This window comes from Taudactylus pleione, unplaced genomic scaffold (assembly GCF_031769625.1).
Source record: "Taudactylus pleione unplaced genomic scaffold, aTauple2 ptg000047l, whole genome shotgun sequence".
Lineage (NCBI taxonomy): Eukaryota > Metazoa > Chordata > Amphibia > Anura > Myobatrachidae > Taudactylus > Taudactylus pleione.
The window spans coordinates 31382-47371 of NW_028284449.1; the positions used below are offsets into that span (position 1 = coordinate 31382).

The following is a 15990-nucleotide window of genomic DNA, read 5'->3' on the forward strand; positions in this document are numbered from 1 at the left end:
TGTATGACAGCAGATGCTGTAGGCCGCCTTTATGTCATAGATGGCACACTGATACCATCCTACAAGTGTTATGATCTGGGCATGTATGACAGCAGATGCTGTAGGCCGCCTTTAAGTCATAGATGGCACACTGACACCATCCTACAAGTGTTATGATCTGGGCATGTATGACAGCAGATGCTGTAGGCCGCCTTTATGTCATAGATGGCACACTGACACTATCCTACCAGTGTTATGATCTGGGCATGTATGACAGCAGATGCTGTAGGCCGCCTTTATGTCATAGATGGCACACTGACACCATCCTACAAGTGTTATGATCTGGGCATGTATGACAGCAGATGCTGTAGGCCGCCTTTATGTCATAGATGGCACACTGACACTATCCTACCAGTGTTATGATCTGGGCATGTATGACAGCAGATGCTGTAGGCCGCCTTTATGTCATAGATGGCACACTGACACTATCCTACCAGTGTTATGATCTGGGCATGTATGACAGCAGATGCTGTAGGCCGCCTTTATGTCATAGATGGCACACTGACACCATCCTACAAGTGTTATGATCTGGGCATGTATGACAGCAGATGCTGTGGGCCGCCTTTATGTCATAGATGGTACATTGATAACATCCTACAAGTGTTATGATCTAGGCATGTATGACAGCAGATGCTGTAGGCCGCCTTTATGTCATAGATGGTACACTGATACCATCCTACAAGTGTCATGATCTGGGCATGTACGACAGCAGATGCTGTAGGCCGCCTTTATGTCATAGATGGTACACTGATACCATCTTACAAGTGTCATAATCTGGGCATGTACGACAGCAGATGCTGTAGGCCGCCTTTATGTCATAGATGGCACACTGATACCATCCTACAAGTGTTATGATCTGGGCATGTATGACAGCAGATGCTGTAGGCCGCCTTTATGTCATAGATGGCACACTGATACCATCCTACAAGTGTTATGATCTGGGCATGTATGACAGCAGATGCTGTAGGCCGCCTTTATGTTATAGATGGTACACTGATACCATCCTACAAGTGTTATGATCTGGGCATGTATGACAGCAGATGCTGTAGGCCGCCTTTATGTTATAGATGGCACACTGATACCATCCTACAAGTGTTATGCTCTGGGCATGTATGACAGCAGATGCTGTAGGCCGCCTTTATGGCATAGATGGCACACTGATACCATCCTACAAGTGTTATGCTCTGGGCATGTATGACAGCAGATGCTGTAGGCCGCCTTTATGTTATAGATGGCACACTGATACCATCCTACAAGTGTTATATTATGGGCATGTATGACAGCAGATGCTGTAGGCCGCCTTTATGTTATAGATGGCACACTGACACTATCCTACCAGTGTTATGATCTGGGCATGTACAGTATGACAGCAGATGCTGTAGGCCACCTTTATGTCATAGATGGTACACTGATACCATCCTACAAGTGTTATGATCTGGGCATGTATGACAGCAGATGCTGTAGGCCGCCTTTATATCATAGATGGCACACTGATACATCCTACAAGTGTTATGATCTGGGCATGTATGACAGCAGATGCTGTAGGCCGCCTTTATGTTATAGATGGCACACTGACACTATCCTACCAGTGTTATGATCTGGGCATGTACAGTATGACAGCAGATGCTGTAGGCCGCCTTTATGTCATAGATGGTACACTGACACCATCCTACAAGTGTTATGATCTGGGCATGTATGACAGCAGATGCTGTAGGCCGCCTTTATGTCATAAATGGCACACTGACACAATCCTACAAGTGTTATGATCTGGGCATGTATGACAGCAGATGCTGTAGGCTGCCTTTATGTCATAGATGTCACACTGACACCATCCTACAAGTGTTATGATCTGGGCATGTATGACAGCAGATGCTGTAGGCCGCCTTTATGTCATAGATGGCACACTGACACCATCCTACAAGTGTTATGATCTGGGCATGTATGACAGCAGATGCTGTAGGCCGCCTTTATGTCATAGATGGCACACTGATACCATCCTACAAGTGTTATGATCTGGGCATGTATGACAGCAGATGCTGTAGGCCGCCTTTATGTCATAGATGGCACACTGACACCATCCTACAAGTGTTATATTATGGGCATGTATGATAGCAGATGCTGTAGTCCGCCTTTATGTTATAGATGGCACACTGAGACCATCCTACAAGTGTTATGATCTGGGCATGTATGACAGCAGATGCTGTAGGCCGCCTTTATGTCATAGATGGCACACTGACACCATCCTACAAGTGTTATGATCTGGGCATGTATGACAGCAGATGCTGTAGGCCGCCTTTATGTCATAGATGGCACACTGACACCATCCTACAAGTGTTATGCTCTGGGCATGTATGACAGCAGATGCTGTAGGCCGCCTTTATGTCATAGATGGCACACTGACACCATCCTACAAGTGTTATGATCTGGGCATGTATGACAGCAGATGCTGTAGGCCGCCTTTATGTCATAGATGGCACACTGACACCATCCTACAAGTGTTGTGATCTGGGCATGTATGATAGCAGATGCTGTAGGCCGCCTTTATGTCATAGATGGCACACTGACACCATCCTACAAGTGTTATGATCTGGGCATGTATGATAGCAGATGCTGTAGGCCGCCTTTATGTCATAGATGGCACACTGACACCATCCTGCAAGTGTTATGATCTGGGCATGTATGACAGCAGATGCTGTAGGCCGCCTTTATGTCATAGATGGCACACTGACACTATCCTACCAGTGTTATGATCTGGGCATGTATGACAGCAGATGCTGTAGACCGCCTTTATGTCATAGATGGTACACTGACACCATCCTACAAGTGTTATGATCTGGGCATGTATGATAGCAGATGCTGTAGGCCGCCTTTATGTCATAGATGGCACACTGAACAGCAGAAAGTACATTGACACCATCCTACAACCAAAACTTCTACCTTCTATCAGGGATCTTTTTCCAGATAATGCCCCATTTTTTCCCCCATCAGGATTCAGCTCCCTGCCACACTGCACGGATATGCAAACAGTGGATCACGGAGAATGACATACAGGTGCTGGGATGGCCAGGAAACAGCCCAGACCTGAACCCCATAGAACATTTTTGGTTCTGTTTGAAAAAACTGGTACATCTATACGTCCATCCAATAAAAGACAATTAATTGAGGCTATGATTGCCTCATGGCACCACATAATATAGAAGGAAGAGCTCCAAACACTGGTTGGCTCAATGACACATCGCTGTGCTGTTGTCTTGAATACCTAAAGGATACCAAACGAAATACTGATAGGACAGTAACATCATAAGTACACAGGGATCTTCACCCTAAGTGTTGTTTTCACTGCATAACTTCCCTTGTAATGCAAATATTTGACCTCTGTTTAATGTGTTGAATTCAGCATTAAATTTCCTTTCATTTCATATATGAATCATTGCACTGTGTGAAGTGTAACAGTTTTATAAGCATTCGAAGTTGAAAAACATAAAAATTTCAAAAAGTGTCCGCAATTTTGGCCACCATTGTATATCCTCTACTACACATTGCCCCTAGGGTTTTTGGCAGCGCGTCGGACAGCTGAGCTCCATACCCAGAAATGCAGAATGAATCTCCCCCAGAAAAGCTCAGGAGGTGAGAGCTCTGTGTATGAGATCTGAGCTCCCACTATTATAATTTCTCTTCTAGATAATTGTGTTATCTCATAATATGGAGCGTCAGGACTGTAATACAGCGCTCAGAGACTTAACCAATACCAGCAGCACTGCACCACCGCCACCGACTTGTACAAGGGATGTTTACTTTACTCATTTTTACTGAAAGATCAGTCAGCGGAGAATATAGAACTGGAATTATAAATATATAAAGTGCCCCAGAGAGGTAGGACACGGCCAAGACCTTGTTATCTTGGCTTATAATAATGTATTATATTCTGACAGCTCAATCTATTACAAGTTACAGTAAAAACATATTATCGTTCTTAAAATCCACTTTATTGTTAAACCGTACGTTTTACTTCACCTCAGCGCATCTGTGTTCACCCTAATCGCTAAATGAAGGTTGGTGAACAGTTTTTTAGAAAATAGGGCAATACATTTTTTTTTTCTCCTATATTTATTTGAAAATAAGCTCCTGGGTAAAAGTTTACACCTTTCTGTAACCACCTCGCATATAGTTCAGTGCGGGCGGCTGGGTGCTGCGGGGTGGGGTGGGGTGGAGGGGGGCTGTCTTTACCTTCTTCCATACTGTGAACATAATTTCCCAGACGGAGAACTGTAGAGCAGAAGGAACACTTGAAACATTCTCGGTGGAAGAAATGTCCCTCGGCGCTCAGGCGCTCCACGACGTACACGCGCTTCTGGCAGAAGTAACACGTATTGCTCCCTCCGATATTTGTAGGAAATTCCTTCCGTAGAGATCCCTGAAAATAAGGGCACAAGGGTTTAGAAAGGAGTCAGCATGCAAACATGGCAGGTCCTGAGCTCACAGGGCAATATAGGAAAAGTAATATAGGAAGAGAGTTAACGTTACGTATTCTTGAGACAAATCTCACATTTTCTAAGTGGCCCACGGAGCTTACATGCATTTCTAGGGAGATTTATGCTCATCCTGTATATTATGCAATATTCACAGCAAGAAGTGCTCTTTATGGCGAGAGAGGCGTTACATGTTCTGTAATGTACCATAGTGAGAAAAAACGATTTAATAAGATGTTATGAAAGAAAACTTAAAATAACTTCATTCTGACCTGTGACTGTATATTGGCCTGCGGCTGCATATTGGCCTGTGGCTGCATATTGACCTGTGGCTGTATATTGGCCTGTGGCTGCATATTGACCTGCGGCTGTTTATTGGCCTGCGGCTGCATATTGACCTTTGGCTGCATATTGGCCTGTGGCTGTATATTGGCCTGTGGCTGCATATTGGCCTGTGGCTGCATATTGGCCTGTGGCTGTATATTGGCCTGCGGCTTCTTATTGACCTGCGGCTGCATATTGGCCTGTGGCTGCATATTGACCTGCGGCTGCATATTGACCTGTGGCTGCATATTCGCCTGCGGCTTCTTATTGACCTGCGGCTGTATATTGGCCTGTGGCTGCATATTGGCCTGTGGCTGTATATTGGCCTGTGGCTGTATATTGGCCTGTGGCTGCATATTGGCCTGTGGCTGTATATTGGCCTGTAGCTGCATATTGGCCTGTGGCTGTATATTGGCCTGCGGCTTCTTATTGACCTGCGGCTGCATTTTGGCCTGTGGCTGCATATTGACCTGTGGCTTCCTATTGACCTGTGGCTGCATATTGGCCTGTGGCTGCATATTGACCTACGGCTGAATATTGACCTACGGCTGCATATTGGCCTGTGGCTGCATATTGACCTACGGCTGCATATTGGCCTGTTGCTTCCTATTGATCTGCGTCTGCATATTGGCCTGTGGCTTCCTATTGACCTGCGGCTGGATATTGACCTGCAGCTGGATATTGGCCTGCGGCTGCATATTGGCCTGTGGCTGCATATTGACCTACGGCTGCATATTGACCTACGGCTGCATATTGGCCTGTGGCTGCATATTGACCTGTGGCTGCATATTGACCTGTGGCTGCATATTGACCTGTTGCTGCATATTAGCCTGTGACTGTATATTGGCATGTGGCTGTATATTGGCCTGCGGCTGTATATTGGCCTGTAGTTATATATTGGCCTGTGACTGTATATTGGCCTGTGGCTGCATATTGACCTGTGGTTGCATATTGACCTGCGGCTGTATATTGGCCTGTAGTTATATATTGACCTGTGGCTTCCTATTGACCTGTGGCTGCATATTGGCCTGTGGCTGCATATTGACCTACGGCTGAATATTGACCTACGGCTGCATATTGGCCTGTGGCTGCATATTGACCTACGGCTGCATATTGGCCTGTTGCTTCCTATTGATCTGCGTCTGCATATTGGCCTGTGGCTTCCTATTGACCTGCGGCTGGATATTGACCTGCAGCTGGATATTGGCCTGCGGCTGCATATTGGCCTGTGGCTGCATATTGACCTACGGCTGCATATTGACCTACGGCTGCATATTGGCCTGTGGCTGCATATTGACCTGTGGCTGCATATTGACCTGTGGCTGCATATTGACCTGTTGCTGCATATTAGCCTGTGACTGTATATTGGCATGTGGCTGTATATTGGCCTGCGGCTGTATATTGGCCTGTAGTTATATATTGGCCTGTGACTGTATATTGGCCTGTGGCTGCATATTGACCTGTGGTTGCATATTGACCTGTGGCTGTATATTGGCATGTGGCTGTATATTGGCCTGCGGCTGTATATTGGCCTGCGACTGTATATTGGCATGTGGCTGTATATTGGCCTGCGGCTGTATATTGGCCTGCGGCTGTATATTGGCCTGCGGCTGCATATTGGCCTGTGGCTGCATATTGGCCTGTGGCTGCATATTGGCCTGTGGCTGCATATTGACCTGTGGCTGCATATTGACCTGTGGCTGCATATTGGCCTGTGACTGTATATTGGCATGTAGTTATATATTGGCCTGTGGCTGCATATTGGCCTGTGGCTGCATATTGGCCTGTGACTGTATATTGGCATGTGGCTGTATATTGGCCTGCGGCTGCATATTGACCTGTGGCTGCATATTGACCTGTGGCTGCATATTGACCTGTTGCTGCATATTAGCCTGTGACTGTATATTGGCATGTGGCTGTATATTGGCCTGCGGCTGTATATTGGCCTGTAGTTATATATTGGCCTGTGACTGTATATTGGCCTGTGGCTGCATATTGACCTGTGGTTGCATATTGACCTGTGGCTGTATATTGACCTGTGACTGTATATTGGCATGTGGCTGTATATTGGCCTGCGGCTGTATATTGGCCTGTGACTGTATATTGGCATGTGGCTGTATATTGGCCTGCGGCTGTATATTGGCCTGCGGCTGCATATTGGCCTGTGGCTGCATATTGGCCTGTGGCTGCATATTGACCTGTGGCTGCATATTGACCTGTGGCTGCATATTGGCCTGTGACTGTATATTGGCATGTGGCTTTATATTGGCCTGTAGTTATATATTGGCCTGTGGCTGCATATTGGCCTGTGACTGTATATTGGCATGTGGCTGTATATTGGCCTGCGGCTGTATATTGGCCTGTAGTTATATATTGGCCTGTGGCTGCATATTGGCCTGTGACTGTATATTGGCATGTGGCTTTATATTGGCCTGTAGTTATATATTGGCCTGTGGCTGCATATTGGCCTGTGACTGTATATTGGCATGTGGCTGCATATTGACCTGTGGTTGCATATTGACCTGTGACTGTATATTGGCATGTGGCTGTATATTGGCCTGCGGCTGTATATTGGCCTGTAGTTATATATTGGCCTGTGACTTGCTATTGGCCTGTAGATGCATAATGACTTGTCGCTGCATGTTGGCCTGTAGCTGCCTATTGACTTGTAGTGTAATCCTGGGCAGGACTCATATATGCAGTAATGCTATTTGGCACTTACTGTATATTCGTATTTGGCACTTACTGTATATGTGAATATGTATAAGTTGCATGTGCTCCGCATCCATGTATAACATACTATGGCAGTGCACCTTTTGCAGAATATAAGAAGAGCCCACACCTCTCCCACACTTTCATATCTGCAGCTTGACCACCATAATGTTGTGATAATTTGTGCAGAACAAGCAATGATTATTGTTTGTCTATTGCATGACAAAAGCACCGGTTCTAGTCTTAGTTCTACTAACTCTGGACACTAATTGACTCTTAGTGGTCAGTAAAGTGTAATAGAGGGGGCAGTGCATGGGAGCAATGGAAACTTTCAGTACCTTTCGCAGAGGAGAGACAGGAGAAGAAGTAGGAGAAGCAGTAGGAGAATCAGCAGAGGGCGCAGTCACCGTTCCCTCCAGAGAACTCTGAATGTAACACAAAGTTGCGTTATTCACCAACTATGGCACACGGGGAAGCAAAGTTTGGTGAAGTCAGTTTTGCCTCTACGTTGAGGTGTTAAATGTGATCACGTCTTAGGTGAATTTTGCTGGTGTCTATAGAATTATTTGTGCACTGACACTCAGTGAGCTACCCCGTGCGGCTGCGCTCGCTGCTTACCGGCTCTGAAGACCTTGTTTTAGTTCTGTGATCGCTCATGTAAAGATTGACCAGCACTTCGGCCACGGCGCCTATCCGGCTGGAGACACTTCCTACAGTCATCTACCCAGCGAGAAGAACAGACAGGAGGTGAGGGCAGAAAGATGGCCTAAGGGACTGGTCCTGGTTAGTGAAGACACCACAGCCATGCACAGTGCTGGGGGCATCTTGGCATATTAGATTTGGGGAAACACACACCATCACTGCCATGCCCTGACTTACCACTGACCGGGAAATCCAGCTGATTCCATATTCCTCTATGACAGAGGCTGTGCACACCAGACATTGTGGAACTACAGAGACCGTGATGCCTTGACATACACATCACTGCTCTTTAACAAGGTTTCTCAACTCCAGTCCATAACATGCCATGTTTTCTGGATTGCATTAGTCACACACGTGAATCTATGTGGCTAGGATTCCACAAAATAAGTATTTGTCGATGTACTAAATTTGCCAAGTGACCATCAGACTAATCACCAGCACCTGCTCAGGGATTACTGTGACAGGTACTGAATAACTCAGCAGCTGCCCCCGGAACTCCCACCTCCTGCTGGTGCTTCCATAATGCATGTGTCAGGCTGCTGGAATTGCTAGGCCAGATTCCCTGGGGGGTCATTTGGGGGGTAAAACATGCATCCACTTCCAAACTTATCCCATCAATCCCTCGTTTGTACCCTCTTAATTATTACCTTTACAATAATATACCCATGCACTGTGCCAGACGTATGCAGATGGGGTAAGTCTGCAGGGTATAAGGGTGTGTCAGGGAAAATAGGGCAACTCTAAAGAAAGTACCTTCGTTATAATACAAAGATATAGAATCGCCTCTCTGCAAGGACAGCCACATACATAGATATGATAATTAATCACCATCAAAGAAACAACAGGACCATCTAATATCACTATTCTCACCACAGCATTTAAAGGGGAGTCCCGCCTTCTGAATTCAGGCAGATATCCTTCTTTTTGGCTCCCTATGACATTACAGTAGATGACGTCTGTGCAGGGTCTACATTTGTCCCTACAGAGCAGTTCTAGTCTTCTATCTCATATAGGGAATCAGGATAATGGAAGCAGATCTATCAGGATAATTGGAGTACATGGCCACAGCTACGTCTATCAGGATAATGGGAGTACATGGCCACAGCTCCGTCTATCAGGATAATGGGAGTACATGGCCACAGCTACGTCTATCAGGATAATGGAAGTACATGGCCACAGCTCCGTCTATCAGGATAATGGGAGTACATGGCCACAGCTACGTCTATCAGGATAATTGGAGTACATGGCCACAGCTAAGTCTATCAGGATAACGGGAGTACATGGCCACAGCTACGTTTATCAGGATAATGGGTGTACATGGCCACAGCTACGTCTATCGGGATAATTGAAGTACATAGCCACAGCTACGTCTATCAGGATAATGGGAGTAGGTCTATCAGGATAATGGGAGTATATGGCCACAGCTAAATCTATCAGGATAATGGGAGAACATGGCCACAGCTACGTCTATCTGGATATTGGGAGAACAAGGCCACAGTTACGTCTATCAGGATAATAGGAGTATATGGCCACAGCTACGTCTATCAGGATAATGGGAATACATGGCCACAGCTACGTCTATCAGGATAATGGGAGTACATGGCCACAGCTACGTCTACCAGGATAATGGGAGTACATTGCCACAGCTACGTCTATCAGAATAATGGGAGTACATGGCCACAGCTACGTCTATCAGGATAATGGGAGTACATGGCCACAGCTACGTCTATCAGGATAATGGGAGTAGGTCTATCAGGATAATGGGAGTACATGGCCACAGCTATATTTATCAGGATAATGGGAGTACATGGCCACAGCTACGTCTATCAGGATAATGGGAGTACATGGCCACAGCTACGTCTATCAGGATAATGGGAGTACATGGCCACAGCTACGTCTAATGGGAGTACATGGCCGCAGCTACGTCTATCAGGATAATGGGAGTACATGGCCACAGCTACGTCTATCAGGATAATGGGAGTACATGGCCACAGCAACGTCTATCAGGATAATGGGAGTACATGGCCACAGCTACATCTATCAGGATAATGGGAGTAGGTCTATCAGGATAATGGGAGTACATGGCCACAGCTAAGGGGATCTGTCAGCTCTGCACTATGTTACTTCTACATCATGTCACACACATTTTAAACAGTTAAACAAAAATATCCCAGTCATTTCCTCCAGGGACCCAGCGCTGGGAACAGATTTCGGATATTACAGCACAAATGATGGAAATTCCACTATAACTATTCCGGGAATCTCTGGACAGTGGTTATTGTAACCCAGGAATCTTTTCATGCCTGGAGGCCTAGAGATCACCCTTATTACAACCATATAAAAGCGGGGACACTGAGACATTGTTATTTAATCCACGTGTAATGTGTGTGACTGCTGGGGAAAAAGTATGTTGTGCATGACTTTAGCAATCACACAGGAAAGCGGAGAGTCTTTATTTCCACCCATTTGTGTGACCTCCTGGCTCTGACACTAATCATCCGCCTGTAATGCTATTTCCTGAGAGCGATCTGTCAGCCTTTATGCACAACATGGTCAGATCACCAAGACTGGGCAACACATCAAAGCTTCGGGGATGCCAGGTACCTGCTGCTTCATGAGGGAATGCACTACGCTCTCACATTAAATCTAATAAACCATTTTAAAGGGAAATGACCAACAAACACAGAACTCTTTACACTTTTTAAAATATTTTTTTTACACATACAAATTTAGCTCCTCTGTTTTAATATCGTCAGATCACAGCAATTGGGATAACCCCCTTTTCCCCACATAGTACAAGCACACAGTTTCGGTAAGCGGTGGCCCAGCATGGGTATTAGCTGTATCATTTACCCCACTTGTCACGCCCTTTCTGCCCCGCTGGATGACATACATAGAACTCTCCCTTTGCTGAAACACAAACTGTTTGAATAGTTTCCAAGTGCGGCATTTGCCCATTCTCTGCCAATGCTAAAAGCGGTCTGCCTGCTTACCCCACGTGAATCACTATGTGTATGAACCCCTCTTGGGTGGTATATGATCAGCATGATTCAGTGTAGAGTGCCATCCTGGCCAAGGGGTACATACGCCCCTGACTCAGACCATAGACATGAGGGAAAGCTAAGTGAGACATGTATAGAGTGGGAAGCGGTTCCTGGCCGACCACCCATAGAGGACCTATGGAAAGTACAGCCCGCTAATGAGAGACGGCATATAAAGCAAAGTACCACGGGTACCGCACTCCTGACATGTTATACGTTATGAGGGATTCAACGCTGTATACTGTACACTTACATAAAGTGCCATAACACAGTGACACCAATGTACCTGTACCGGTTCAGGGAAGCATAACCTGCGTCTAATCATGGACGCTCCATTGCCTGCGCTCTGCGCTAAAACCTGACAATAATAAGGTGACAAAGATGAATGCACAGCGGGCGTTTGCAGCGTGTGTAACCAGCCTAGATGCAACGCCAGCAGATCATGCGCCATTTCACTTTGCGCATGCACAAAAAGTGAAGACGTGTATATGCGCCAAGGCAGAGACACAAACATTTTGCACATATTAAGTCTTATGACTGTGAGACAAACAGGTGTGGGAAGGGGCGCGCCCAGCGCAGGGCGAGCTCACATGTTCACGCAAACTCGTGCAGGACAGCAATTATGCGCATATGTGCCTGTAAGAGGGCGTGTCTCCTGTCACTGATGACCATGACTTACTGTAAACTAGGTACATTTGCTACCGATGTAGAGAAATGCGCATTGCGAGATGTTCTGCACATGGCAAAAATGAGCTATTTTTCTGTACACTGTCTTTTCAGCAATTTACACCCATTTTGCTACCAATGTTGCATCAGTTCCACATTACACTGAGTGGAAAAACAGGGGAACAGCAGGATATATTTGTGGCGTGTACGGAGCTGTGTAAGCAGGAGACATGGAGAGCAGCCAGAGGAAGTGTCTTGTGCTCTTATCCCTGAGCCAAGATCAATGGATTAGTCCCAGGACGTCTGCAGGAGACACCTACGCTCCCTTTCTATCACTTGTGATTGTACAATAGCCGTGCGCAGGACAAATGTTATGGCAGGGCTCCTGAGTCCATAGCAGCCATGATAAAGGATGGTTAATGTCATTCAGCCAAGCACAATGCAATGAGAGGACAGAGCTGGACTGATAACACCGGCTTACGCCGTACAGGAGCTGTATCGCCTCCATCACACAGGCCTCTCATCACTGTCACTATACAGGTATAATACACAGACATATAAGGAAGTCACAGACCTCTATAAGAGGGTAATACTGTATGTACACACAGGAGCTGTATCACCTCCATCACACAGGCCTCTCATCATTGTCACTATACAGGTATAATACACAGACATATAAGGAAGTCACAGACCTCTATAAGAGGGTAATACTGTATGTACACACAGGAGCTGTATCACCTCCATCACACAGGCCTCTCATCATTGTCACTATACAGGTATAATACACAGACATATAAGGAAGTCACAGACATCTATAAGAGGGTAATACTGTATGTACACACAGGAGCTGTATCACCTCCATCACACAGGTCTCTCATCACTGTCAGTATACAGGTATAATACACAGACATATAAGGAAGTCACAGACACCTATAAGAGGGTAATACTGTATGTACACACAGGAGCTGTATCACCTCCATCACACAGGCCTCTCATCATTGTCACTATACAGGTATAATACACAGACATATAAGGAAGTCACAGACATCTATAAGAGGGTAATACTGTATGTACACACAGGAGCTGTATCACCTCCATCACACAGGCCTCTCATCACTGTCAGTATACAGGTATAATACACAGATATATAAGGAAGTCACAGACTCTATAAGAGGGTAATACTGTATGTACACACAGGAGCTGTATCACCTCCATCACACAGGCCTCTCATCAATGTCACTATACAGGTATAATACACAGATATATAAGGAAGTCACAGACATCTATAAGAGGGTAATACTGTATGTACACACAGGAGCTGTATCACCTCCATCACACAGGCCTCTCATCACTGTCAGTATACAGGTATAATACACAGACATATAAGGAAGTCACAGACTCTATAAGAGGGTAATACTGTATGTACACACAGGAGCTGTATCACCTCCATCACACAGGCCTCTCATCAATGTCACTATACAGGTATAATACACAGATATATAAGGAAGTCACAGACATCTATAAGAGGGTAATACTGTTGTACACACAGGAGCTGTATCACCTCCATCACACAGGCCTCTCATCACTGTCAGTATACAGGTATAATACACAGACATATAAGGAAGTCACAGACATCTATAAGAGGGTAATACTGTATGTACACACAGGAGCTGTATCACCTCCATCACACAGGCCTCTCATCACTGTCAGTATACAGGTATAATACACAGACATATAAGGAAGTCACAGACTCTATAAGAGGGTAATACTGTTGTACACACAGGAGCTGTATCACCTCCATCACACAGGCCTCTCATCAATGTCACTATACAGGTATAATACACAGATATATAAGGAAGTCACAGACCTCTATAAGAGGGTAATACTGTATGTACACACAGGAGCTGTATCACCTCCATCACACAGGCCTCTCATCACTATCAGTATACAGGTATAATACACAGATATATAAGGAAGTCACAGACCTCTATAAGAGGGTAATACTGTATGTACACACAGGAGCTGTATCACCTCCATCACACAGGCCTCTCATCACTGTCAGTATACAGGTATAATACACAGATATATAAGGAAGTCACAGACTCTATAAGAGGGTAATACTGTATGTACACACAGGAGCTGTATCACCTCCATCACACAGGCCTCTCATCATTGTCACTATACAGGTATAATACACAGATATAGAAGGAAGTCACAGACATCTATAAGAGGGTAATACTGTATGTACACACAGGAGCTGTATCACCTCCATCACACAGGCCTCTCATCACTGTCAGTATACAGGTATAATACACAGACATATAAGGAAGTCACAGACATCTATAAGAGGGTAATACTGTATGTACACACAGGAGCTGTATCACCTCCATCACACAGGCCTCTCATCATTGTCACTATACAGGTATAATACACAGACATATAAGGAAGTCACAGACATCTATAAGAGGGTAATACTGTATGTACACACAGGAGCTGTATCACCTCCATCACACAGGCCTCTCATCACTGTCAGTATACAGGTATAATACACAGACATATAAGGAAGTCACAGACACCTATAAGAGGGTAATACTGTATGTACACACAGGAGCTGTATCACCTCCATCACACAGGCCTCTCATCATTGTCACTATACAGGTATAATACACAGACATATAAGGAAGTCACAGACATCTATAAGAGGGTAATACTGTATGTACACATAGGAGCTGTATCACCTCCATCACACAGGCCTCTCATCACTGTCACTATACAGGTATAATACACAGATATATAAGGAAGTCACAGACATCTATAAGAGGGTAATACTGTAGGTACATGCAGGAGCCTCCCAGCTGACACAGGTAAAATAAAGACTGCAAAGGATGCTAAAATATGCTTGGGAGAAATAAGACCATTGTTAACAATAATGATGATGACCAATTATATATGGTCCCTGCTAGTGAAGTTTCTAGGTGACCCCCAGCAATCAGTGCGGGGCACTCTCATAGTGATATAAATGGGGGTAACGGGTGCGCAGTTTGCTTAGTTTAGTCACCTTGTCAGTACTGCTACCTGAGCAATATCTGCCAGCGATCTACCATCAATGGGTCTGTGTATCACTATGTACTGCAATGCATGATACGATGGTTGTAGTTCTCTGCATGTTAGCTGGAGACTTCTGTGTCTGACAGTCATTGGAAGGCAGAAGGCAGCTGCCCCCCACACTGTCTCGCTCTGCATGTCTCACGGCTGGGCGAGGGCGATCCAACCACTTTAAATGCAAACAGGAAATATGTGCCTTTATTCACCTGTGGGAGGGGTCATCCAAGGGCCCCACGCATGGCGGCAGGAACGTACTATATTATGCTGTACTGTATTGCTCCAATTGTCCTATGCTGTACTGTACTGTTCCTATTGTCATATGATGTTATGAACTGTTCTTATTGTCCAATTTCTACTATACCTATTGTCTTATGCTGTACTGTACAGTACCTATTGTCTTATGCTGTACTGTACCTATTGCCATATGCTGTACTGTACGGTTCCTATTTTCCTATGCTGTACTGTACCTATTGTCTTATGCTGTACTGTACCTACTGTCTTATGCTGTACCTATTGCCCTATACTATATTGTACTGCTCCTATTGTCTTATGCTGTACTGTACCTATTGCCATAAGCTGTACTGTACTGTACTGTTCCTATTGTCCCATGCTGTACTGGTCCTATTGTCTTATGCTGTACTGTATTGTTCTCATTGTCTTATGCTGTACTGTACTGTTCCTATTGTCTTATGCTATACTGTACTGTTCCTATTGTCCTATGCTGTACTGTTCCTATTTTCCTATTCTGTACTGTACCTATTGTTTTATGCTGCACTGTAATGTTCCTATTGTCCCATGCTGTACTGGTCCTATTGTCTTATGCTGTACTGTACCGTACTGTTCCTATTGTCCCATGCTGTACTGGTCCTATTGTCTTATGCTGTACTGTACTGTTCCTATTGTCCTATGCTGTACTGTACTGTTCCTGTTGT

General features: G+C 45.2%; 1 protein-coding gene across 1 annotated transcript in view; it reads right to left on the minus strand.

The window, feature by feature from the left end:
* The window catches only part of MICAL2 (microtubule associated monooxygenase, calponin and LIM domain containing 2), a gene marked incomplete at its 3' end in the record, with an annotated part of 301381 nt that overhangs the window by 15490 nt on the left and 269901 nt on the right, over positions 1-15990 (minus strand). Inside the window, exons 22-24 of the mRNA XM_088460527.1 lie at positions 8163-8264; positions 7883-7969; positions 4267-4453 (exon numbers count right to left, since the gene is read on the minus strand). Coding sequence (XP_088316653.1) covers positions 4267-4453; positions 7883-7969; positions 8163-8264 — 376 coding nt within the window. The remainder of the gene's footprint in view (positions 1-4266; positions 4454-7882; positions 7970-8162; positions 8265-15990) is intronic.